This window comes from Candoia aspera, chromosome 3 (genome assembly GCF_035149785.1).
Source record: "Candoia aspera isolate rCanAsp1 chromosome 3, rCanAsp1.hap2, whole genome shotgun sequence".
In the NCBI taxonomy this organism is placed as follows: domain Eukaryota; kingdom Metazoa; phylum Chordata; class Lepidosauria; order Squamata; family Boidae; genus Candoia; species Candoia aspera.
Genome location: NC_086155.1, coordinates 170,751,859 through 170,778,194, shown reverse-complemented (window position 1 = coordinate 170,778,194; position 26,336 = coordinate 170,751,859). Strand labels below are relative to the sequence as shown.

The following is a 26,336-nucleotide window of genomic DNA, read 5'->3' as shown; positions in this document are numbered from 1 at the left end:
TTTCTCTTAACAATATGGAAGTGCTTTACTGTTATCTTTATCTGGGATGTTATTTCAACTTCCCAATCTAGCCCATAGCCCTGGCATTTCCTGATGATCTCCCATCCAAGCACTTTTCATCAGTCAAAATCAACTAGCTGAGCAAAAAAGTAAAGAACCCCTCAAGTCAGGCTCACCTGCTGATGATTTCCTGGACAAATCCAAGCAGTTTTGCTGGGAATGATACATAAGCTGTCTGCCATTCTCTTCTTCCAGAAAGTTTATCAACTTCCTAGTCTAGTCTGGAATCTTAGTATTCAGGTAGTCACCAGGCCCAATCCTGCTTTGCTTCTAACCCAGACAAGGTCAGCTAGCTGCTGCAACTTCTAGTACTCTCACTTTATCATTTGGGGTGAAATTTAGATTCAATGGTTTGGATCCTGAATAATTGAACTAAGCAGATGTTTTATTGAAATCAGTGGATCTTAATGATAATTAAAATTTCACATTGAATTCATTGTCTAACAAGTAATACTAGTCCATAAGATCAACTCTATGGGATGTTTGTTGTTAAAAATGGCATTCTGTACAAGCAGGGATTTGTCTTTTTCTCTTGTTAAATGGTGAAGAATGAACTGCCAAGAAAGTCATGGAACTGCCTTCATGGGGTGTAGCATGGTAGAAGCAATAGCTCATGAAGAATTGTCTGAAGAACAACAAGAAGTGAAGGTAGATGACTTGCTGTTTAACCACTGAAGACATTTGCCTAGATTTCTGTGGTTTAATGTAACATACTGAGTGTGAATGCTAAATTCTTTTACCCAAGTAATTAAAAAAAGAGAGAGAATTAGACTAAGATTTGCAAGGAATAATGGCTAGGTCTATAATCCCATGCAAACATACCATGGAGGAAGCAGCTAACCCACTGATGAATCCTGAATGACATCACAAAAGGGCCAAGTAATTATGAACATAGTAAGTACAGTGAGAGTTAGAACAATGTATTGTTTTCATTTCATGGTTGCCTCTCATAGTGACTGAAAACACAATATGAGGAAAATGAAATACAGTTAAGATGAGCAACATGTACTATGCCACCAGATTAATGGGCATAAAAGATAGAAAGTTACTCCCACCAATTTAAACTGTGTGGTGTGATTTATGCATTGGTGTTAAGTGGTGGTTTGCTAATTCATGATATGTTGGATAAACTACAAAAGGTTATGTTCACACCACAGGTAATCCATAGATTATGGTTTGCAAACTACAACAGTCACCTTCATACAATCCCCTAAATCATAATCAAATCTCATTATGGCATAATGTGATGCTTGGACCTTGTCACGGAGTGTGAACTCTTAAAGCTAGAACTACTTTTTCACCCCAGCCCCATGCCTAATGGAGTTATATCCTGAGCATGCAAAGAGCTGGTTTTACTGAAAATAATGTTTAAGAAAAGGAAATCTTTAAGGTAAAAATAAATTTTTAAACACAAGAGGAAATTTGAGGTAAGTCAGAAAGTAAGTGGTAGGATATTCAAGGCTAGTAATTCTGAAGGATAAAATAGACATCTATATCTGTTGGAGTTTGTGCAGAGTGCTGGAAAGCATTTGGCCTGAGAGATCAGAAAGAAGACACCAGGTATTTCAACAAAAATAATTGTATTCAAACAAAGCATATAACATAAACACTTTCCTCATCCAGAGCCCTGGATGGGCAAAATCCTTAAATACAAAAAAGCTGATTTACAAATACACATGCACAAGTGTGCTGAGCAGAAAGAGAGGCTGCAAACAGGAGAGGCGAGGAGCTCTGGCAGAGCTGAGTTATTTAAAGGCAAATCAAGCAAGGAAGCGGAGGATGATTTCACTTTCCCATATAAGGTCATTTGGACACTTAAACCTTGTTAACCACTTGAGGCCTGACTTTTTGACTCTGCCAAACACTTAAGAAAACAGTTTGTTACCATGGATACCTTCTCTGCAGCTTAGTCCACGCAGAAAACAAATAATACCAACAATATCTTTATTAATTTCTTCTTTAAGGAACTGTATCAGCCACTGAAAGTTTACTTGAGAGTTCGGCCCTTCTCAAAGGCAGAGCTTGAAAATAACGAAAACCAGGTTTGTTATGGACCATGTTGTTACTTAATTTTTTCTTGTCAATTCAGGATGAGGAATTTTGAAAATGTTATTTTCACTGTTTTTGTTTCTTAACATGCTCTTAGATTTTTTTTTATCATTGTCTAACCATCTATCAACTACTAGAATGTGCTAGTACCTTGGTTTGCCTATAATTCCCTTAACAATGGTTTTGGCACTAATGGGTGTCTCCTCCAATGTATTTCTAGCTGAGTTCTGAGATCATTGCTGTAGGCTTGATATTATGGCCCTCGTGTGCTGAGTTACAGGTAGTCCTCATTTAACAACCACTTGTTCAGTGACTGTTCAAAGTTATGTTATGATGGCGCTGAATGAGGAGACTTATGACTGGTCCTTGTAGTTGTGGCTGTCACAGTGTCCCCACAGTCACGTGATCGCAATTCAGGCCCTTGGCAACCGGCTCACAATTAGGATGGTCTCAGCACTCCGGGGTCATGTGATCTCCATTTGTGAGCTTCGCTGCTGGCTTCCGACAAGCAAAGTCAATGGGAAAGCTGGCAGGAGGTTGCAAATGGTGATCGCATGATGTCATGCCTAATAACTGTGCAGAATTCGCTTTATGACAGCAACCAGAACTGCAACTGCTGTCATAAATTAGCACAGTCCTCTGACATTGTGCTTTATGACCATGTTGCTTAGTGACAGAGTTGCTGGTCCCAATTACTGTTGTTAAGCCTATACAGGGGTAGCTACTTGGCAGTCAGCTTTCTTAGCAAGAGCTCTTCAGTTAGGAAACTGAATTTCTGTGTTAGATTGTGCTATTTTAAATTCTTTTTAATATTGTGTGTTTATATGGATTGTTCTTATATAGATTGGGTTTGTGCTTTTACTGAACAGCACCACAAGAGGTTATTAGCTATAGGATAACTAATGCATTTTTAAAATAAATATATAAATGAAGTAAACAGCTGGGTATGTTAAAAAGGTACAATAGTTCAATGTATTTAGATGCTAAAATCTAAATATGTTGGTGTTCCTGCCTGAATGTGTATCAGGAAATAGCTTCTCTTAGCACAGTATAGAGCAGTGTTTCTCAACCTCAGCAACTTTAAGATGTGTGGACTTCAACTCCCAGAATTCCCCAGCCAGCATGCTTAAAGTTGTCAAGTTTGCTAAGATTTTGCAAAATGCTGCTGTAGAGAGTATCTTCTGCTATTTCTACAACTCTGGGCTCCACTGAAGAGTCCTGAACACTAAATGGATTAGACAAGGGAACTACATATACTGCATGTCTTAGACATTGTATCATATCATTTAAATTTGAAATTTTGTAGCTAAAGGACTCGTAAAAGATATTAAAAAGCTTTTTGTATTAAGGACTGCTTAATTATTGAAAATCAAAAGACAGTAACACTTCAGGCTCCAAAAGAATTGGCCCCAATTAAGAATAACGAAAAGAAGATTGGACAATCTGCTGCACATCAATTCACTTTCACAAAGGTAAGCTGCCCTTCTCTCCCCCACACTCCCAATTTCAGATTTTTAAAGTGCATGTAAAATATGGTGTTGAAACATTTTTTTTTTGCTTCCCAGTTTTCCAGATCTTTAAGTAATAAGTTTGCTAGGTTGAACACAGTATGCTCCCATGTAAATTGCACAAGACTGCAGTCTTAAATATACAATTAGGTACAGGTTAGTTTTTATTAGTAACCAATGATGTTACCTTAAGGGAATTTGTTTGGGTACACAGTATTCATTAGTGGCATCAATGCTTTCAGAATCAGACTGGCTGCTGCACACTCTGGTCCAATCCAACATGACCTAGAAGATACGTAAATATGATCTTTTCATTTCTAAGAGCAGCTCCTGGAGAGTCCAATTTGGATCAGAACCATAGCAGTTGAAGTCAAGTGTTAAACTTTTTCAACTTTCCCAGTTAAAATAATTCATTTCCCACAGGTGCTATTTCCTTTGAAGGGAAAATCCCAGGTGTATTATGCTACTTCATGAGATGAATGGCAATCTAGAGGGAAAAGTTGTTATTCTTTTCAATACACAGTTAATACTCACAAGGAAGTGTTCTGTGTTATACACACACACACACACACACACAATAGTCACATTAGATAAATTATGTTCCAAAGCAAATGCAGATTTTTCTTGTGGTTTTAAAAACAGAAAACATGATGAAAAGGGGGAAAAAGTCTAATAGAGTGTTTTCAGAATAATCTATACATTCCTACAAAAAAGGAAAAGAAAGGTTGTAAAGATTGTGTATAAAGATCTCCTGCATCCTGTTTGGTTTGTCTCTGAAAATCACTTGTATTCTCTGTGTAGGTTTTTGGACCAGATACAACTCAAAATGAATTTTTTGGAGGCACAATGAAAGACATTGTAAAGGCATTCCTTAATGGAAGAAATGGGCTTGTTTTTACTTATGGTGTTACTAATGCAGGCAAAAGTTTCACTGTCCAAGGTATAATTTAAGGTTCAAAATTCAGAACATCTTCTAATTACAGCATGAAAGGAAACAAAATTAATTGTATCCTTAGGTTGTCCAAAAGATGGTGGCATTCTTCCTCGTTCCCTTGATATGATATTTATTCATATAAAAGGAAGGCAGTATTCAAAGATGAATTTAAAACCTTGCTTCAGTAATCTTACCAAGAGGCTAAATGATATGCAGGTTAAGCAAGAAGAATCCATGAAAGCTGCACTTCTTGTTTCTTTGAAAGAGGTAAGTGGACCAATATGTTTGTTGTTGTTATGTGTTAAAAGTCATATAAGACTTCATAGGCAAAACTCTAGGTAACCCTGATTGGAATTTTCTAGGTCATTCACTGTGGTTCATATTTAGCAGGGCATATGTGTAAAGGTATAACCAAGCCCATTATGCATACCTAGAGACAGACCTTAAGATCAAAATAACAAAGTTTATTAAAGAAATTATCCTCTATGATAGGAAGCTCACATTTCTGAGCTCTCTGTCCTAATGCCAAAGGGAAAAATATTGGGTTCTTTCTGTAGAAAGCAAGGTGAAGGAGAAAGACCATTCTTCAACTCAGGAGCAAGCAGCATAGAGACAAAGAAAGGAACAAAAAAGAAATTCTTTGTTGGCTATCTCTCCTGCTGTTCCTAGTGGTCAACAGAAGAGAAGATGTAGGGTGGATATATTGGAATTACATCTCCAGTAATAGTTTCACATTCCTTGGAATTCCATATTCCTTATGTCTTCTAGTGCTTATGAGGGATATGGATTATTGGCAGGAAGAATAAAGAAATAATATAAGTCCCTTAGGCCTACATGAACCCACCATTTCTTTTTTCTAGGATAGGATCCAGCTGTCTTTTTCCTTAGCCAGAATTTTGAGACTGGAATAAGTCCACATGCAATGGAAAAATGGTTTAGTGGGTGGTGTTTTCTATATAGAACTAAAAACCATAGAAAGAGTTAAGCAAATCCATAAATGTGCTGTTATTAGCCTGGAAATGTATTTCTGTCTTGGATTCATAGTCCGTATTCCTACCTAGGATACACAAGGTAAATTACTGGAAAAAAATTAAATAGAAAAAGAAAAAAAGAAAAATAGAAAGACAATTGCTAAATTAATTCCTAATGCTAGATTGAAATTATTCTTATTTTTGCTTTGAGGAGGATGTGTGAAGTAATGTTTTAATTATTTTGCTGATCTAACATGTAGGTCAGCTGAAGTATTTCACTGTATTTGACTTTTCAATTAGTTTAAATGCTTTCCAGAAAGTGTTCAGATAACTAAGACTTCGTGTGGTATAGTGATTTCCAGCTACAGGTACATGCCAGTTTTCAAACTTTCTTCACAGGGGAATTGCTTGTATTAAATAGTCACATATTTAAAAAGAAAGATTAAAATCTTACAGGATTGCTGACAAAAATATTAGAGATTATATGAATAGTAGAATATTCATTCAGAATATATTAATAAATGTAATTTCAGGAAAAGTTTTTCTGTCAAGGATCAAGAGAAGAATACACAGGAACATTACTATCTGTGAATTATGTTGGCAGAATGCTGGGAAAGCCTTTAGCCCAGGAGAGATCAGAAAAGTCACACACACCAGGCATATCTATAAAAATAATTTATTTACAGAAAGCAAAAACAAAAGCAAAACATATTTAAAGGACTTAGCTCTCATTGAGAGCAAGCCTGGCTTGCTACATATCGGCAGAGAGAAAAAAGAGGAAGTAAGAAACAAGTCTGGGCAGGATCCTCCCCCCAGGCGATTTGCATGAAGCACGTGAAAGGAGACAATCAAATACAACCTCTTCACCCGGCCAAAATGATTAGGTACAATAGCAGTCTTAATCGTTAGTAGGAAAACCTCAACAAATTAAACCATATGAACTATTAAAAATACATTTATATATATGTGTGGGTGAAGTGGTAAAGATTCCTTTCTAATCTGATTTGACTATGTTAATCTCTGTGATATCTTGACATTCCTTTAGTATTCTCAGAAAAATATATATGTGAAGATTGGAATACCCATTTTAATACTAGATTCTTTAGAAGCTATACCAGCTTTTTTAAAAAAAAAAAGTAAATTGATGGAAATGTGTGGGTTTTTAAATAAATTTAAAATAAAAATTCATATCTGAATAAGCATTAGAATATAATTAATCTTTATAGTATTTTTTTTCAAGGAGACAGAAAAACCTTTTGGTCCTTTAAGCGCATCAGATTCAATGTCATGCAGCTGTAACTCACCAAACCTTCCTTTGGATCAGTTAGGTAAAGTAAATAGTGAATATTCTGTCTCTCTCTCTCTCTCCACATATATGTTGATATTGTTAGAATAATGTGAAAACAGTGCTATGCCCCAGAGAGCTAGTTATATAAAATGCAGAATTTCTGTACAGTAATAGGGAAAATGTCAAAACAAAGCTATATATCTTCCATCAATGCTTCAAAGCCAAGATACAGAAGCATTAAGGCATGTAATTGGGTGCTTAATGCTAATGTTTAACAAGGATAATAATGTATCTATTAATGTTATAATATGAATAAAATAACATAACATTGTTGAATAAGTGTTGCCTTCTATTCTTTTTGCTGTCCCTCAAACTTTTGTAAACAGATTACAAACCTGAATTTGTAAATTCAGAGGCTTTTACCAAGGGTCAGAAAACCCTAGCATCACTTTGGGTTTCCTTCTTTGAAATCTATAACGAGTACATTTATGACTTACTGGACTTACTACCAGCCTTGAAAAATCAGAAGCGCAAAGTTTTAAGAATCTGTGAGGATCAAGGAGGAAACTTCTACATCAAAGGTAACCCTGCCACTTTGTTGTTACCCATTTAGTTTGACAATTAATCATTTGGTCTAAGAACAAGTTCCATGATTATTTTGATAGTCCAGCTGTTAGTTCTTGGACAATGTCCAGCATTAGATGCCTAAGCAAATTCTAGAATAGCAAGTGGAATATATTTCTGCTCTTATGCAAATTCAGAAAATTCATACTGTAGGTATACAAATGCCAAGTTCAGTTTCATGTAAAGTTTGTTACTTTTTCAAAACCACCTATTCTTGAATCTCTTATCTAATGGAAATCCTTTTTCATAGTAGAAGATAAAACCTGTATCAGCGTCTGTCAGTTTCTGAGTTACAACTGGATCAGAGTGCATAGTAGTTCTATAACCTATAACACAATATATTTTACATTTTTGTTAATAATAATAGCTGATTATGTTGATTAATCTTAACGTCACCTTTATAGAATATGTAACTTTCTTTTTAGGTATATGTAACTCAGGCCAGCATCCAAGTATTGTAGTATATAGAAATCTATGTCAGAGAAATTAGGGTGAAGTTCCAGCTAAAAAACAGTGGGACAACACTGGGCAGTAAAACTTGTCTTTTGTACAGGTCTTGATTCAAAGCTTCCTGAAAAGTCCAAACCATTCATCTTGTACCATCTCTTTATTCTCTTTTAGGCCCTGAGAATTGTTTTCTGGGCACAAGAAGGAATTCTGTGTGTGTGTGTTCACTTTCTTATTCATGAAGTTCAGAAGTTGAGTTAGTTTGAACTCAGTGTCATGTTCACTGTTTCAATGTAGTTTATACATCGTAACGTTTCACATGCCATGGCGCTGACGTGCGTTTCTGTTTGGGAGGGAGCTGCTGTGAAACCTTGTACCAAGCTCTTTATCTGAATTCATTACAATGGAATGTGTTTGGGTTATGTTATCTGTTCAAGGCCTTTTCCCGCAGACCATCAGAAACCGTTAGGAGCACCTGGGATTGTGAACTTGAGAAGATTCTACAGGGGGAGGGATTTCATTTGCACCGAGTTTTTAGTTTGAATTTGGTGTGCTTTCATCATTCTCAGCTTTCTCTGTGATCCTGCATACTATTCTTTAATAAATCAGATATCTTTGAATTCCTGTTCATGAGTCTGACAGTGTTTTAGAATAGGCAACCATTACATAAAGCTGAGAATCCCCAAAGTTGTACCGTTAGCTCCTACCAAGATCAGTTTCTTGCGAGGGAAAATAGTTAACAATGGCTGAGTCCAAGCTCATGACCAGGGGACTTGAGGAGACGGCTAGCTTGATGCCCGAGTCGACAGTCAAGAGCGGAGAACTGAACCTCACCCCAGAACCTTCAGACTCCTGGGATGGATCGAGTTCCAATTCTTAGGTGGAGGAATCTAATGATGGGGAAGAGCCAGAGCAACTGGCCCCCAGCGAATTGCTCGCAGAGTTGATCACCTTGGATGAAGTAGGGGAACCCCAGCCAGGGACGTTGGGGGCGTCTTGGAAGTATTGGTTCCCACTAACCCCAGACAAAGAATCTATACAAAGAGAAAGCTGAACACGCGAGGGAGGGAGGACTCTCAAACCCTTGAAAGACTAAGAGTGATGGAGGCCAAAATAGAATCGATAGAGTACATGCTAAGAAACCTGTCTCTGTCACTGGAAGGGCAGGGGAGGTGCAGAGGAGACCCCAGCTTCCCACAACCATCCCCCATCCTCCCATCCAGACTGCCGACGGAGCGGGGCTGGAGATGGCTCTGGGATGAATCTCCACCCTGCAGGGCTTGATCACCAGTGTCCCCACCCCAAAGAGGGAAAGCTACTGTAACCTGGGGCCCAACCACTCAAGTGGCTGCCAATTCCACTCCAACTGGAGTGGGGGTGAGAGACTTTTCTGTCAAGTTTGATGGGGATCCAACAAAGTTATCTTTCTAATGCTAAAAGTTATATGAGGCAGTTTGGAGCATACTTCCCTTCTGAAGAGGCTAAAATAACTGCCATTGCTACCAAGTTGAAGGGTCGAGTGGCTGACTGGTATGTTCAGTTAAGTGATGCTGACTCCCCTGCACTTGATTATTTCGATGATTTCATGTGGGCATTAAAGCTGCATTTTGAGGATCCTCTGGCCAAGGCAAGAGCTAAGAAGGTGCTGAAGGATCTTACCCAGGGCCAAATGTCCATAGCTGATTACACCCGAGAGTTTAAGGCTCTAGCTGGGAAAATCCCTGACTGGTCTCAGTCAACCCTAATAGAACGGTTTAACGAGGGACTCAGCCAGGATGTCCTACAGTGGGTGTTGTGTAGAGATGACCCAGAGTCATTGTATGACTGGATCTGTCTGGCAGGCAAGGCTGAGCATGCTCAGCATACCTTCATGCAAACTAGAAAATCTGAAAAACCACCCGCCACCAGGAGGGGACCCCAAAGTGCTACGACTGCTGCCCAGCCAAGCTATAGAGCTTGGGATGAGGAGACAGACCGGTGCTACGCGAGGGGTCAGTGCCTCCGATGTGGAAAGGAGGTGTCAGTGCCTCCGATGTGGAAAGGAGGGCCACCAAGCAGCTGATTGCCCAAAAGCCAAAGCTGGAGATCGAGCGGGGAAGCCGCTGGCCAAATCCCCCCCCCCCTCGCGGCGGATGACAGCAGCCAAGGGGACAGCTGATGCTGAGGAAGTACTCTACTTCTCAGGAGAGGCTGAAGATGACTCTAAGGAGCCAGCGGGAAACGCCAGCCACCTGCCATGAAGAGCGCCTGCGGGCAGGTGGAGGAGGATGGGTGCGAAGATGCTGTGGTGAGTGCTGACTGTCCCACTTTAACAGTAAAAGTGAAATTGGGTTCCTGCACAAAAACTACAGAGGTCTCGGCTTTAGTTGACTCTGGGTGTTCCAGGTGTTTAATTCACCCTGATCTGGTTGCTGCTTTGGACCTGCCTAGCTTCCCCCTCCAGCAGCCTTTGATCTTCACACAGTTGGATGGTTCAACAGCGGGGGGGCGGCGGCAACCCATTTCACTGGAACTGTCGCACTGCAAATGGGCAGCCACCGTGAGACTTTGAAATTCATTGTAGCACCTGTTGGCAATCCCTTGGTAATTCTGGGGATCCCCTGGTTGACCTATCGAAGCTTCTATATAAACTGGGAGCACAGAACTGGACTTTTAAAGACGGTTTTTACCAAGCTCCTACAGCGGAGAGAGATTGCACATGCTGGGGTTGGAAGGGCAGCGATTGCCACACTGCACCCTAATTTGCCACATTTAGAAGGCTTGCCTGATCAATACCAAGACTTTGCAGATGTATCTGGGGAGATGGAAGCAGATCAGCTACCCCCCACCGGAAAACTGACTGTGCAATAGAGTTGGTCCCCAATGCTCAATTGCCCAAGCCTAAAATTTATCCGATGACTCAGAAGGAGCTTGAGGCATTACAGGACTTCATTGACAAAAATCTGTCAAGGGGATTTATTGAACCTGCTACTTCCCCAGTTGGGGCCCCTGTGTTATTCCAGGAAAAGAAAGATGGCACGCTTTGACTCTGTACAGAGTATCGAGGGTTAAATTCCATCTCTATTGTCAACAAGTACCCTCTCCTGCTCATGAAGGACATGTTAGCTCATTTGTCAAAGGGCAAGATTTTATCCAAGTTCGATCTTCGCGAAACCTATTTCCGTATTCGCATAAGAGCTGGGGATGAGTGGAAAACTGCCTTTAATTGCCCACTAGGATCGTTTCAGTACAAAGTCCTCCCTTTTGGGTTAGCAGGGGCACTCGGAGTCTTCATGCAGTTGATTAATCAAGTTTTACATGAACATTTGTTTAAAGGGATCCTGGTTTACTTAGATGATCTCATTTACACTGAAACCGAGGAGGAACACGAATGCCTCCTCAAACAGGTGTTAGCGCAAACTTAGAGATGCCAAACTCTATGCCAAACTTTCCAAATGTGAATTACACAAAACCCAACTTGACTATCTGGGCTATTGGGTGTCTGACAAGGGTATTGAGATAGACCCTGCAAAAATTCAGGCGATTCTAAGTTGGGAACGTCCCCGCACCCGGAGGCAATTGCAAAGTTTCCTCGGGTTCAGTAATTATTATCACCAGCTTATCCAGGGGTTCGCTGAGAGTTCCTTGCCCCTCACTGATTTACTCTGTACCAAGGGCTTGGGGGAGACACACAAAATAAAACACCCTGGGGCAGTGCTGAATTGGACGCCTGAATGCCAGGCAGCATTTGAGAAATTAAAACCCCTTTTTACTGCTGAGCCTATTCTACAGCACCCCGATCCTGAGTGCCCCTTTGTGGTCCAAGTTGATGCTTCTGACTCCTCAGTTGGGGCTATTTTGTTACAGAGGGATTCTGAAAATCACTTAAAACCCTGCGCTTATCTGTCCAGGAAATTTTCTGAAACCGAATGCCGTTGGCACATTTGGGAAAAGGAGGCGTTTGCTGTAAAAGCCGCTTTGGAAACCTGGCGTCACCTCCTTGAAAGCACTAAATGCCCTTTCGAGGTTTGGACCGATCATAGGAATTTGCAAGCTCTCCGCACCCCCCGGTGTCAGCCCTAAACAAATTCGCTAGGCTCAGTTTTTCAGTTGCTTTAACTTCCAGTTAAAATTTATCTCAGGAAAGAAAAACTTTCTGGCCAATGCTTTGTCATGTTTACCTCAGGACCTTGACCAGGTGGCAGATGTGGTTGGGATTGTTTTCACTGAACCACAACTGGGCTTGGTTGCTGTCACTCAGAGCCAGACCCGTGCACAGGCAACCCCACCCCCAGCCCAGCCTGGGAAGTGGAAAGTGCAAGTTCCTTGTCAGTTACAGAAGGACTTTCTCCAGGCACTGAAATCTGACACTTGGTTGCTAGCTAATAGAGACAATGTTTCTTTTGAAAATGGTCTGGTGTGGGTGGAACACCGCCTTTATGTGCCTGAAACTTTAAGAGCTGATGTTTTGCAGCGTTCCCATGATGATAAACTTGCTGGACACTTTGGTTTTGTCAAAACCTTGCATTTGGTTCATCATCAGTTTTGGTGGCCAACCTTGAGACGTGATGTAAAAGACTATGTTGCTTCCTGTCCTGTTTGTACCATGTCAAAACAAAAGGGGGGGAAACCACAAGGGCTTCTACAGCCAGTGGCCAGCCCGTCCCATCCCTGGGATGAGATTTCTATGGATTTTATTGTGGATCTTCCTCCCAGTCAGAAGAAAACTGTAATTTGGGTTGTAAAAGATTTTTTCTCCAAGCAAGTGCATTTCATTCCATGTGCATCCATCCCATCAGCCCCACAATTGGCACGCCTATTTCTCCTCCATATCTACCACCTCCACGGTAGCCCCTCCCATTTGGTCAGTGACCACAGGACACAGTTTACTTCCCAGTTTTGGAAATCATTTTTAAAATTGATTGGCACCAAACAAGCACTATCCATGTCTTCCCATCCTGAGACTGACGGTTCTACTGAGATTTTGAACTCCACTCTTGAACAGTTTCTTAGAGCATACATTAACTACCATCAGGATGATTGGGTGGAGTTATTACCTTTTGCTGAAGTTGCTTACAACAATGCTGTGCATCAAAGTACTGGACAAACCCCTTTTCGCATGGTTTCTGGTCACGACTTTGTTCCCATCCCTGAACTGCCACAGCCCCCTTCCCAAACATGTTCTACATCTGACTGGGCTGTTAAGCTGTCTAATTCCTGGCCAGTCATTCAGCAAGCTTTGGCTGATGCCCAAGCTGCTTACAAGTCTCAAGCTGATAAGCATCGCTCTTTACAACATGACTTCAAAGTTGGGGATCAGGTGTATCTATCTACCAAATTTATCAAATCACCTCAACCCTCTAAAAAACTTGCTCCCAAATTCATTGGTCCTTTTCCTATTGTTGGTCTTATCAATCCAGTTACTGTTAAATTGGACCACCCGCGCAATTTGAAATGCTTGCGCCCTGTTTTCCATTGCAGCTTGCTTAAGCCTGTGCACCACTCACCACGTTGGCACCCTCAACCACCTCCTCCCACTCCAATTATGATTGGCGGCCAACAACACTTTGAAGTCAAGGACATCGTTGATTCTCGCAAGCTTCGAGGCACCCTTCAGTATCTGGTCCGATGGAAACACTTTCCTCATCCTGAATGGGTGTCTGCCCACCATGTTAATGCTCCTGATTTAGTTCGCTGTTTCCACCTTGCTTACCCTTTGAAGCCTGCTGCTTAATGTATTCTTTATTTGTGGGGGGGCAGTATGTCATGTTCACTGTTTCAATGTAGTTTATACATCATAATGTTTCACATGCCATGGCGCTGACGTGCGTTTCTGTTTGGGAGGGAGCTGCTATGAAACCTTGTACCAAGCTCTGTATCTGAATTCATTACAATGGAATGTGTTTGGGTTATGTTATCTGTTCAAGGCCTTTTCCTGCAGACCATCAGAAACTGTTAGGAGCACCTGGGATTGTGAACTTGAGAAGATTCTACGGTGGGAGGGATTTCATTTGCACCGAGGGTTTTTAGTTTGGATTTGGCGTGCTTTCATCATTCTCAGCTTTCTCTGTGATCCTGCATACTATTCTTTAATAAATCAGATATCTTTGAATTCCTGTTCATGAGTCTGACAGTGTTTTAGAATAGGCAACCATTACACTGAGCAGAATTACTTTCTGAATAGTCATGTATGGGATTGCACTGCAAAGATACAACAGTTGTTATATTTGCACAGTGAATAACAGAAATATAGTTTCATTTTAATGCATGCTAACGTTATTTTGTTCCTCAGATTTAAAGTGGGTCAATGTAACAAACTCAGAAGAAGCTTGTAAAATACTTAAAATAGGAAATAAGAACAGAAGCTTGGCATGCACCAAGATGAACCAGCAATCCAGTAGAAGGTTTGCTTCCTTTAATTTATTATTATTATTATTATTATTATTATTATTATTATTATTATTATTCAAATTTTGCTACCGCCCATCTCCCCCAGAAGAGGGACTCTGGGTGGATTTAGTTATGCTCTTCCTTTTAGCACCTAATGGCATTGCATGCAAAGTGTAACAGGTGGTGTGAAGGGAAAGGGAGGAAGAAAGCATGCACATGAGATTGATTATTGGGGAAAGCGTGACCATAGCTTATGCTACAGGATCAGGAAAAAAAACAAAACCCACCCATGACTGGGACCGAGTTCAGTTTCCTTCTAGCACTGTGAAGTAGTTGACCTTTATCTGCAGTAACTGAAGGGTGATAAACAGTAGCCTCATATTATAAGGGTAGAGCTAAGTAGCAGAAAGTGTCATGCCCCAGATGGCCCCCATTAAGCTCTGAGAGTGGACCACAGAACTAGAGAACCTCAGTTTACTCCCAGAAGCTAGAAGGGCTGCTGGAGAGCTAATTGTACCATTGGACAGCCAAGCCTGAATGCATTGTCACCCTAGCTTGTTCTAGTAGAACAAATGGCCCTGTGTGTCAGAGAGCCATCCTGTGCTGCTTTATGGATAGCTGTGCATTGAATATCATATTAATGCATCCTTGTTTAAAGGAAACAAGCTTAAAATCTGAGGGTCCTGGCAGCCTGTGAAAGTCTTGTTTGGAAAGACTTCCAAAGCTTTTACAATAGATCTTAAATTGATAAATACATGGGAAGAAAATCACATTAACTGTATTTAATTATTTTAAATAGAGTGCAGCATCTTTAATTTTTGTCCTGATTCCTCCTAATTTTTGGAGTGTGGCTTATTATATAAAGACAGAGGTCTCAGCCTGAAAAAAAAAGTTTTATATTCTCTGTGTTGTACTGCAAGTTGTATATGTGAATTTTTAAAAAGCACTTCTGTATCGGCTATTACTCTGAGCTACTGCTTATCTCAAAACTGATTCCTACAAGGACTTCTGGAACATCATCTTCTGGTTAGAGAAATTTCAAATTAGCTTAGGTTTCATGCCTAAAATTATCTCTGCATGCTAAAAAAGAACTGATTTCTCTGAACAAATATTGGCTTGTTAGAAGCCTTTCTGTTCACAAGCAGAATATTTTTAATTTTCCTGTAAAACCTGTGGATGTATACCTTATTTAATGGAAAAACAGGCCTAGGTAAGTGTCAGGTAGTCTGTTTCAATACAGTCTACTTCGGTGTCCAGCAGTTCATGGTTTAGAAATGTTAAAAGCTAAATTCAACTATTATATAAAAATTCAAATACTCCATAGGAAAAAGAAAGGTTCTCAGATGCAATACCTTTAGTGGAATCAACTAAAATATTACAAAATTATACATCTTCAAAAGGAACGTTTAGCAAAGCTAAATAGAGAATGTAGAATAGCCATTTAGTCACCATCATAGGAAGAAATTAAGGTTTGATTGCATTAGGCGTTCCTATCCATCTATCAATTCATCCATCCAAATATTTCCTCTGTTTGGTACAAGCCCTTTAAGAAAGAATGGAACCTAAGTACTTGTCTAACCGATTTGAGCTCTACTGAGACACATCTAACTTTCTTTTCTCTATGTGCTATATATTCAAAGAATTCTGAGTCTAATCGAATACTTCTCTGAACTGACGACTAATAGTTATGCTATCCAAATGCTAGTGAAATATCTAAGTGCTTGACACAGAATATCACACAAAAATAAACAATGTATCTGGTTTCTTCTAGCCACAGTATATTTTCTATTCGACTCCTCAGTTTAAGTGATGAAGATGTGCCACGCACTCTTGGGATCTCAGAGTAAGTGTCACTTCACTAATGATACAGTAGTGTGTGTGACTGATTGATTGGATCTGTATGCTGTCAAATCTCCAAGACTTCCAGCAGCTACAATAGTAAACCATGCAATACACATAATTAAAACATCCGTGGCCAACAATTTAGAATATATGAAACTATGGATCAACAACCAAAAAAGTCCCACACTGTCCTTCAGAAGAGCTTTGTTTTAACTAAATTCTGGAAAGCAACCAAAGAAGGATCTGGCTTCCAAATGAAGGCAGTTTCGAAGTATAGGGCCATGGCAGAAACCCGACATCTGGCATCAGCCCTGCTCACCTCATGAAAATGGGAGGATACCAGCAGTTTTTCCCAGGAAAAATGCTCTGAAAGGTTGGATCTAGTTGGAGAAGGCAGTCCTGCAGCTATCTAAGAACCAAGTAATACAAAGCTTTATAGGTTACAATCAGCATTTTTCCTGTACCTGGAAACCTACCAGCAGCCAATGCAGGACTCACAATCCAGCTTTAATATGCTGTTGATAACCAGCACCTACCAATGAGCAGACTGCTGTATTTTAAATCTAGTGCAGTTTCTGGGTATTCTTCAAAAGCAGTTCCGTGTACACCGCATTGCAATAGTTCAGACAAGTGGAGATAAGGGCATGAGTCACTGTGTGTATATATTTGTTTGCTGCAGAATTGTAGTAAAATAGCTGAGAGTGAACTCATTTTCACAGTTACAGCCTTACAGTTTAGCTATCTTAATGAAAACAGTGGCTTTTATTTGCTTCAGCTAGTGTAAGATCAAAAAATCAGATGGATATGTTGATTTGTACAGACTTTCCCTCTGTGACCTGGCTGGTTCAGAAAGATGCCATAAAGCTCGAACATTTGGAGACAGACTAAAAGAAGCTGGCAATATTAATAATTCTCTTCTTATTCTTGGAAAATGTATTGCAGCTCTGAAACAAAATCAAAACTCAAAGTAAGTAACATAGATTAAGATTGGTACATCTTCTATTTAAAAATGTTTAACATAGTAATCATCTTCAGATAGTGAGAAAGGATAGTTTCTTGGATATAGGAACATTGGACAGTTAGGGTTTCTTTAAAATGATTTGTGATGATAGCGTGACATAATAAAACTCTTTCTTGCAGCAGGTAACAAAAACACAGAATCTATATCATATTTTCAAAGTGTTCCTTTATTCCAGGGTTTAACAATTTACAACTCCCAACTTGTTATGCTTGCCAGTATCATTTCTCAAATTCTGCTTCCATATTTGTAGAATCACACATCAGAGTTTAATGATATATCGCATTCCAAATATTGGATTCCAAATTACCAGGGAAACAAGGTTTACTTAACATCCAGTCCTGCAACTTCAGCTGAGAATTCTGGATCTATCCATAATGATTTCTACAATGCTAGGATATGCATCACAAAGATCACATCTTTCTGTGTGTGCTATTATTAGTCCCTTCAGAATTACAGTGCTGATGCCATTTATATGTCAGATATAGATACCAAACATGAAAAAAGCCATTACTACCTCTGGCAACTTAAGGCACTCCGTTCTATTGTAAACTTAACAAAATCCAAAACCAAACAATTTCTATGGTCAAGATGTAAAGGGGATAATTCTCAGTCATTCCCAATCTGATGCTCTTCTAGGTTGATTAAAAGAACTGCTGTATTATCTACAGGAAGCTTGAAGTGATTTTATGAAACTTTAATAGGGTTCCATAAGCTCTTCGCTAAACAAAGTTTTGATTATTGTCAGACATTTACAGGATTAATTTCCAATTGTTTTCTTTGCAAAAGAGGTTCATATGGCCAAGGGGCTCTTATGGCCACTTTGATATCCTAAAATTGTTTTGTTAATGTATCTATATATCTCTATCTATCCATCTTACATCTCTGGATCTCCACTTGCTTTTGCAAATTATCCTGATTCTGATCCTGATAATTTAACTTATGCCATTTTTACTCCAAGATTAAGGCCAACTTATATTCCCTTCCGAGAGAGTAAACTGACGCGCCTCTTCCAACCATTCTTCTGTGGTAAAGGCAAAGCCTGCATGGTTGTCAACATTAGTCAATGTGCTTCCACGTATGATGAAACACTGCATGTAATGAAGTTTTCTGCTGTAGCAAAGCAAGTAAGAAAGATACTATACCCTTCACAATACCGTGAGCATATCACATATTTCATGCTACCACTTTTGCCATACTGATTGATTTGTTTTCTGTGGCAGCTCATCATGTTTGAGTGTTTCTGTGGCTGAAAGAGTTTGAATTCATTTTTTGTCATAATAATTTAATGTGTAGAATTATAATATTTTATGAAAGTATCTGTATGCATTCACACTGCAGCTGGGGATAAAAAGACAGAAATGTCTTTTGATGGTTTAATTCCTTATCTGCTTTGTGTTGGGTTCTTGAAACTATTAAGTTCTGTTGGTTAACGTGACTTAAGGGATGTTCCAATAGAGGAGGACTTAGCTGAAACATTGTTTCCATTTGGTTTCAATTAATTTCCCTCCATGCTGGAATAAAGTGGTTTCATAAATGCCTTTGCTCCCCTAGGTGACTTTTGCTAATACGCATTTTTAATATAGTATCAGACTGTCATGATTTTGAGGAGGGGGATGAAATTCCTAGCTTGAAATCAATTTTTCAGTTTAATTAAAAGGAAATTTCAAATAAAAACTCCATATTTCAGTGGAAAATGTGTTTGAAATAGTTTAGTCATTATTGGAAATCAAGTGACTTTTATTTAAACTAGTGTATCTTGAAAATGGTTTTATATATATTGAAGATTGATAACCCTTAAAAGAAATGACTAAACTATTTTTTTATAATTATACTAATTGTTGGCTTGTCTTGGTAAAAGAATTTTCTAGTATGTTTTAAAAGTGGATCTGTCCCAGTTGCACATAAACTTGAGACGGATAGGAGAATCCATTTTTAAGAGTGAGAAGGGCATGACGTTCTTCTTTGACCCTTAAAATTAACCTCTATGCTGCACACTGGACTCTCTTTTGTGTGAGAAGGACAGATTTCAACAGTTGAAGCAGCTGTTAGTGATTCTTCCGGAAGAAAATATGCATCAAAGGTGTGGAGTGTATAGCTCCCCAGATGTCAGGGTCCAGTTCCTGTCAGCCTCAGACTGCCTGTCCAATGTCCGGATATGATGGAACACACATTCCCTCATTCTGGGTAAATAGGTTGTTTGCTTCAGAATAGAAAATGATACATTTGTGCTGAAAGTTTAAATCTGAATGACAGGGTACACAGATATACTCTGTGAACAGGTATTTAGTGCTGAATGCATGTAAAAATAGTTAGAAGCATCTATTTATACTAGCAGAATCTCCAATCTTCCATCATTAAATTACCTCTTGATGATGAACTCAAAAAAATTCCCTTAAATCTATAGAATTTATCTGCTAGTCTTCCAAAGAAAGTAAACAAAAACTAGCATTGATTTAAAATGAAAAAGTCATTGTTTTAATTTAATCTTAAACTGTGTTTGTGTTTGTGTGTGTGTGTGGTTTTTTATTAGGTTATTCAAACATTTCAACACAAACTCTTTGATTATTTTCCTCAAAAGTATGCCAGGAGAGAAGATAAACCTACAGTGCACTTTGATGAAATATCCATTGAGCAATTTCATGCATATGCTGATGTTGCTACCTCTTCTGAAGATGAGGAAATAGATATCACTATTCTGAGCCATGAGGTAGTTCAAAACTGATTCCTTACAATACAGTTTGTACAGGAAAAAAAAAGTACCTGGTTCATGCATTGTGTTTTGTTTAACAATGGTTTATTGAATAAATCATATATAATTATAACCCATAAGCCAGAGTTTATAAATCCAGAATGGTTGAATTCATGTACCATTCTAGATTTACTCCAAAACTAAGCAAACCACAGTATGGCATGGTGAGATGTGAGAACCCATAACTTTTCCAGTTCAAAGCAGTTATATGTGTTTTGTGCATGTGCAAGAGTCATGACAAGACAAAAGTCATGGTTTAAGGGCTGGAAACTTTTATTTATATATTTATATATGCATGTATGTATGTACATATGTATTTGATATTTATATATCAAATTTATTCACTGCCCATCTCACTCAGATAGTAACACTGGGTGGTTTACGTAAATTAGGAATAAAACATTAGTTAAAATACAATAAAACACTAGGAATCAACACTAGGATTAACACCAGATGAACCATCAAACAGCACAATACACCCTAATCAAGGAACTATTAACTCAGGCAATCAACCAAGCAGCAAACAACAGCCCAATCAAAGAACTCCCAAGGAGAGAACAACACCCCTACCAACACAAGCAGGGCAAGCCACTGCATATAAACTGAGAGCAAGGCCCACTCCCTCTTTGCACTGAAGATGTTGCCTAGTCAAGCACTGAAACGTCTGCAAGAAAACAACAAGGTTCAGAGAGCACCAAGGACTCCACAGTTCAACCCTGAGCTACCAATATTTGCTTCAATTCGTACAATAAAACAATATTATAAGCATCTTAATAAAATTCTTTACTTTGATAAATAAACTCAAACTACATGTTGATCATGTTACTGGCCTACTAGTAAATTCAGTAAATGTGTAAGTGGAAATGAAGCCCAGGAGGAGGCAGAGGAGACGATGATCATCTTGCAATAAAAGTCACTGAATTTAGGCCTCTCTTTTTTAAGAATCTGATTTTTCTGAGAAAATAGATGGGAATTTACACACATTGCAGACCTTACTTCTGCAGCTAGAAGTTTGTCTTCTAGCCATACTCTTCTATTCCTCTCTTTCTACTCAGCATTCAGAACAATGACCCTGTCTCGTCATGAAAGACCCAATCACTTGCTGTTATCTGGGGACCTTCCCATAGAACCATCCACCAAATATAATTAAAGGAGACTGAACTCCATACACAAGGTTGCACTTCAGATTGCAGTGGTTGCATGTGATAGATTTAGACCTCCTTTTCCCATGTGTTTGCTTTCTGAAATTCAATATCCGGAATGAAGAGTAGTATTGCATAATTTGAGATAAAAACTCTAAGAATCAGTCTTCTGGCTAGTGAAATCCTAGTGTTTGATGTGACTTATTATGCCTGACCTATAACTTCCATTTTTAAAATTTTCATGTTTCTATATGTGGTTCATGTTGGCACTGTAGGATCTCTTGAAAAGAACAGAGATGCTAAAAGATAAACTGATCGCAGAGAGACAAGGCAAACTACTTCTTGAAGTCCAAATACGCAAAGAAATGGCCAAAGCAATGTTTCAGCAACTTATGGAAACAGAAGAAGCTTGGAGGTAAGCCATAGGAAATTATGTTGGCAGGAAGGACAAAAGTCATCTGCTTGTCCCCTTTCAAGGGCAGCCAAATGAATTGGTAGTTGTGTAAAAAGACATCCAATTATGAATATGAACTGCAGCAAAGATAGACCACTGATCCACCTTGAATTTAATTTTGTGTAGTCGCTATCTAAGCTACTTCAAAGGAATTGGTTTGAAATTTGTTTGCTTTTTCCTTCATTAAATTTAATGGGGGAACCACCTGGAAAATCCAGGCTTTCAGGCTAGACTGAGAGCCAAAAATGAAAAATAACAAACCAACACTCAGAAAAAGGAGATGGGATGGCAAACCACTTCTGTATTGTACCAAGGATGCTGCATGGATTTGCTTATGTAACTTACCAGGAGCTGAGTGTAACCTGAAGGTGATTTTTCTTTTTACTGGTAAAGTTCTAGTGAAGTATTTCAAGGCAAGTAAGATAGCCTGACAAGACAGTGACTGATGGAGACTCTTTCCACTGAGTAGTGGGGAATAAGATAGATGCATTATCTGGGGATGGGGATGTAGCTGAGTAAGAACATGCACCCAGGGTTTTAAGCTTACATCCCTATCCTGGTCCAGATATGATAAGTTGGTGAAACACTTCTTAGCAAGTTCATATGTAAAGGAAATGCCAAACAGCTGGTGGTAGAGATCTGAAATCATATTGATTATTCTCCATGGTTACCAGTTGAAATCAAGCTAACTGTGTAAGTCAACTGGATATAGCAATAATTAAATGTTAAAAAGTACCTTGTGTTCTGATTGTTTCTCCTTACTGATCCAGCAAGCGCTTAGAAGATTTAAAAGAAAGTTATGAAGAAAAACTGGAGAATAAATTTGAAATGTATAAGGATGCCATAAAGAAGCATGCATACACATGTGCAATGGACCAAATTGAAGAGCGCTATGTTCCAATAGAAGAGTTCATAGCTGAACAAGAGAAGGTTCAGGTATATCTAGTCTTAACCTATTACAAATATTGGCATTTTTGTATATATATCTCCAGGAATTCTTTTCCAAGGTATAACTGGCAAAAGTAAAATATGAAAATATATCTGAGTATACTGAATGCCTGGTTTGTTGATTTGTCACATTAATAAGACCACCTAACTTCATAAAACCTCTGCTTGCATGAATAGGAATATGTTATACAAAGCTTTAGAGATACAGTTCCTTACAAATTCAATAGAGGTAAGTCAAAACAGAAAAAAGCATGAAGCACAAACTGTTTCTTGTGATTTTCAGAAAGTTTCATTTTGATTAAGGAAATAGACTTTGAATTATGATTTAAATAAGTTTTGGGGGGAGAAGAATAATGTTAAACCAACATTCAGAATGATTTTCCCTGCATTTCCAAAAATGTATGATTTGTATGAAGCCATAAACTATAATAGTGTATTGTTGCCCAGGACAGAGAAATGAAAATACTAGAGCTGAAATTAAAACTTGGAGAACAAAATAGCCTGCCTTCAGAAAATCCCTGTTTAAACCCTTTGGAATGGAAGATGAATTTAGGTAAGAAGCAAAGTCTGTGTTTCTGAGTCTACCCACACTTCAGAATGTGGTTCAGTATTCTTACTTTTGTTTGGTGTCCACAGATACTAAATGCAAGATGGTGGAGAAAACTTCAGATGCTCTACAGAAACCGTGTAAAGAGAGAGATGAGGTAGCTTCATAGTTTATTTTAAAATACTGATAATTATAATTTGGAATCTAAAATACACATCATCATAATCATTAAATCCATCCAATAACCAAAGTTCTTTATGCAGATTAAAATATAGTTAGAACATTAGAAGTTGTAAAAATATTTAAAACAGAAAAACATAATTAAATTAATAGCTCTAAAAAAACATTAAAAAACACAATTCCAGTGTGGATTATTTTAGTATTATTAAACACGTATGCATATCTTAAAAGATAGGACAGGCCACCTTGAGCATTAATTTGAGTATTTCATGAACACATGAAATGATTGCAAGAATGTAAAATTAACTATGCCCCTTGGCCCACTGCATGACAGCAACCTTTCCATGGTTGCTTGGTTTGAGCATGAAGAGAACTGGCTCACTGCACATAGACTTTACATATTTGCTATGTTATAATTCAGCTGTTCATTGGAGGACCAGCTTGAAACTCAAGCTGATCATTGGCTCTGTAGGCTTTCTGGCACATGGAGAGACATCAAGAGGCCAGCTCCATAACTTTCGGCAGTCATTGCCTTGCCTGCGGGCTTAGAATCTAAAGACTGATACAAAAGAAAAGCAAAGAAGTAGGGAAGAAAGCAAAGCAGATACTTCAGCAATAACATCTGGAAAAGTATATTAAAGCCCTGTTAAGATATTCGTAATCTTTAAGTGTGGAAGACACTAAGGAAGGTCAAGTATTCTCTTGAAGCAAATTGTAATTTTAATCTTAGTGCTAAATTTGCCTTTCTCCAGCCAGGTGTGTTTCCAGCAGGTTGGACTACAACCCACAAAATTTGCCAGCATATCAGGAGTTGTATCCCTAACATATCTAGATTTTAAAATATATCTAATAGTTTCATGTAAAATGAAAGACCACAGTCAGTTGCCAGTCAATTATAGCGTCATTCTCAATATGTTCAAACACTTTGTTTTGCAGTTAATAAAATCACTGAAATTGAAAATTCAGAAATTAAATGAAATGCTGCAAGATGCCAAGGAAGAATATAGAAAAACAGTTGAGGAGAATAATATATTAAAGCAGATGGTGATGCTTAAGGTTGGTCATATATCTGTTAAATCTGTGTTTAGAGCTATGTGTTAACTTGGCACTATTCTACTATAAGACTGAAACAATATGCTTCCATTGAGTAGTGGGGAATAAGATAGATGGCCCTAAGTATCAGATCCAGTTTTCTGTGCTCTTGGCCTTATTTAAAACTATTTGAGCTTCTTCACTGTGATTTTGATTTCTCAGTTAAATAATTGTGAATACAGGTTGACCGTGCTTAACAAAGCTAACTGGCACCAGAAACTCCATTGTTAAGCAACATGGTCGAAAGTCAAAAAACCATGTGGCTGCACTACTTAGAGATGGTAGTTCTAGCAGTCTTGCAGCAGGTTGCCATTGTTAAGTAAGGACTGTGTGGTCATTAAGTGAGGGCCTCACATGACTGAGACTTGTAACTTCCTTCCAGCTTCCCCATTGACTTTCTTGGGACAAGCCAGCAGGGAAGGTTGCAAATCACAATCACATGACCATGGGGATGTTGTGATGGCCCTAAGTATCAGATCCAGTTCTAACTACCACTCATGCAGTGCCGTCTTAAATTTGAACAGTTGCTGAATGAGTGGATGTTAAACGAGGACATGTAAGATGCAATGTAAGACACTAAATGGAATTTCAGAATGCAACACAATATATTTAAAGTTACTCTGATATGAATAAATCCTAGTTGTTAATCATACCCTTATTTCACTTGGAGATGGCTGTGGTGACTTCTCAGAACAACCACTTGAGATTGAATATCCAAATTCTAGCTGCTTTATGTTTTCTGTGACTATATTATGATTAGGCTGCTAGAGTGAGAGCAGAGAGGTGTGCCCCTTCCCCACATTTTAAAGAAAAATTGTAACTATTCAGTTAGGATGTGCAGCTTCAGAAGAAGCTAGGGCAGTAGGATTAAAGACACAGAATGCTATAATTCTATTTAAATAAATCTTGCTTTTGTAGGAACAAGAAATCATTGGGCTTCAAAACTTGGCTAAATGTGACCATGAACCTGAAACCACGTTATCTCACATACAAGAAGAATTAAATGAAAACAACAGTCTGTTAAGTGCAGAAAGTAATAAACATAATAAAGCCAAAAAGGGCTTCTTTGCAAGTCTGAAATATACAGCAACAGATAGTCCTAAGATATCGAAAAGTAAAGGTCTGGAAAAACCTGAGGAGTCCCTTACTGCATCACACAGACTGGTGTCAGTAGCACATCAAATAAAACAATAATGCTGATCAGGACTCACTGAACCAAATTTATACATTTGGAAATCACAGGGATATAATAAGCTTAAATGTATTTACTTTGAAGGGAACAAAATGTCCTGTATTTTATCATCGTTGTAATATGGGAGTAGATATTTCACAAGAGTTAACTTGAAGTAAATTGTAATTTTTATCTTAGTGCTAAATTTGCTGTCCCTGTGATGGTTGGACTACAATCCACAGAATTTGCCAGTGTATCAGGAAGGGTTATTCTACCAACATACCTGGTGGACATCAGATGAGGGAAGTGGGCTAAATAATATCTCCATCAAGAATGCTATGGCTTCTTCTAAAATTCCTTCATTGTTATGTCTTTCTCTTTCGAGAACTTTTTTTAAACTGTTATAAAATGCGTATGTTTAGATCTTGATATTCACACATCTTAGCTTCATAACGATTGTGAAAATGTGCAGGAAGCAACCTTACCTCTATTCTTTTGCTTCCCAGGAATTCAAACAGGACAAAAATTTTAATAATTGACATGGTATTGTTGGTATTTTGAGACTGTTATGACTGTTATGACTAGCTGTTTGACACCAATAAACTATTCTTTTTCTTTTGTATATGTTCAACATCTATAATTTTCCCCTCTTCATATAAATGAAATAAAACATATGGAATTCCCAAGACATTAAATTTTATATTAACTTTATATATTTAACCAGTAAAAGGAGACTGACATTTTGTAGAATTTAAGCTGGCAAAAGAATATGGTGTGTGTCTGTGTGTGTGTCTGAGACAGAGAGAGAGAGAGAGAGAGAGAAGTGCTTTCATGCTATTACATTACTATTTGTTCAAAATTGTAGATTAGTTTCTAAACAGTCTGGATTTACTGGTCCATACTAGAATGTATTTTAAAAATCCCAAGGAAAGGAAAAATG

General features: G+C 38.4%; 1 protein-coding gene across 1 annotated transcript; it reads left to right on the top strand.

The window, feature by feature from the left end:
- The first annotated feature begins 579 nt into the window (after window positions 1-579).
- Window positions 580-26,018, top strand: LOC134494241 (kinesin-like protein KIF20A). The gene is made up of 18 exons (XM_063299302.1): window positions 580-708; window positions 2,025-2,102; window positions 3,459-3,581; window positions 4,419-4,557; window positions 4,634-4,818; window positions 6,763-6,850; window positions 7,197-7,391; window positions 14,153-14,264; window positions 16,022-16,093; window positions 16,913-17,059; window positions 18,072-18,237; window positions 19,644-19,820; window positions 21,280-21,419; window positions 22,229-22,394; window positions 22,854-22,959; window positions 23,043-23,110; window positions 24,070-24,189; window positions 25,144-26,018. Exons 1-18 carry the CDS (start codon window positions 610-612, stop codon window positions 25,417-25,419), a joined length of 2,457 nt encoding a protein of 818 aa, XP_063155372.1. The 5' UTR covers window positions 580-609; the 3' UTR covers window positions 25,420-26,018.
- The last annotated feature ends 318 nt before the right edge of the window (window positions 26,019-26,336 follow it).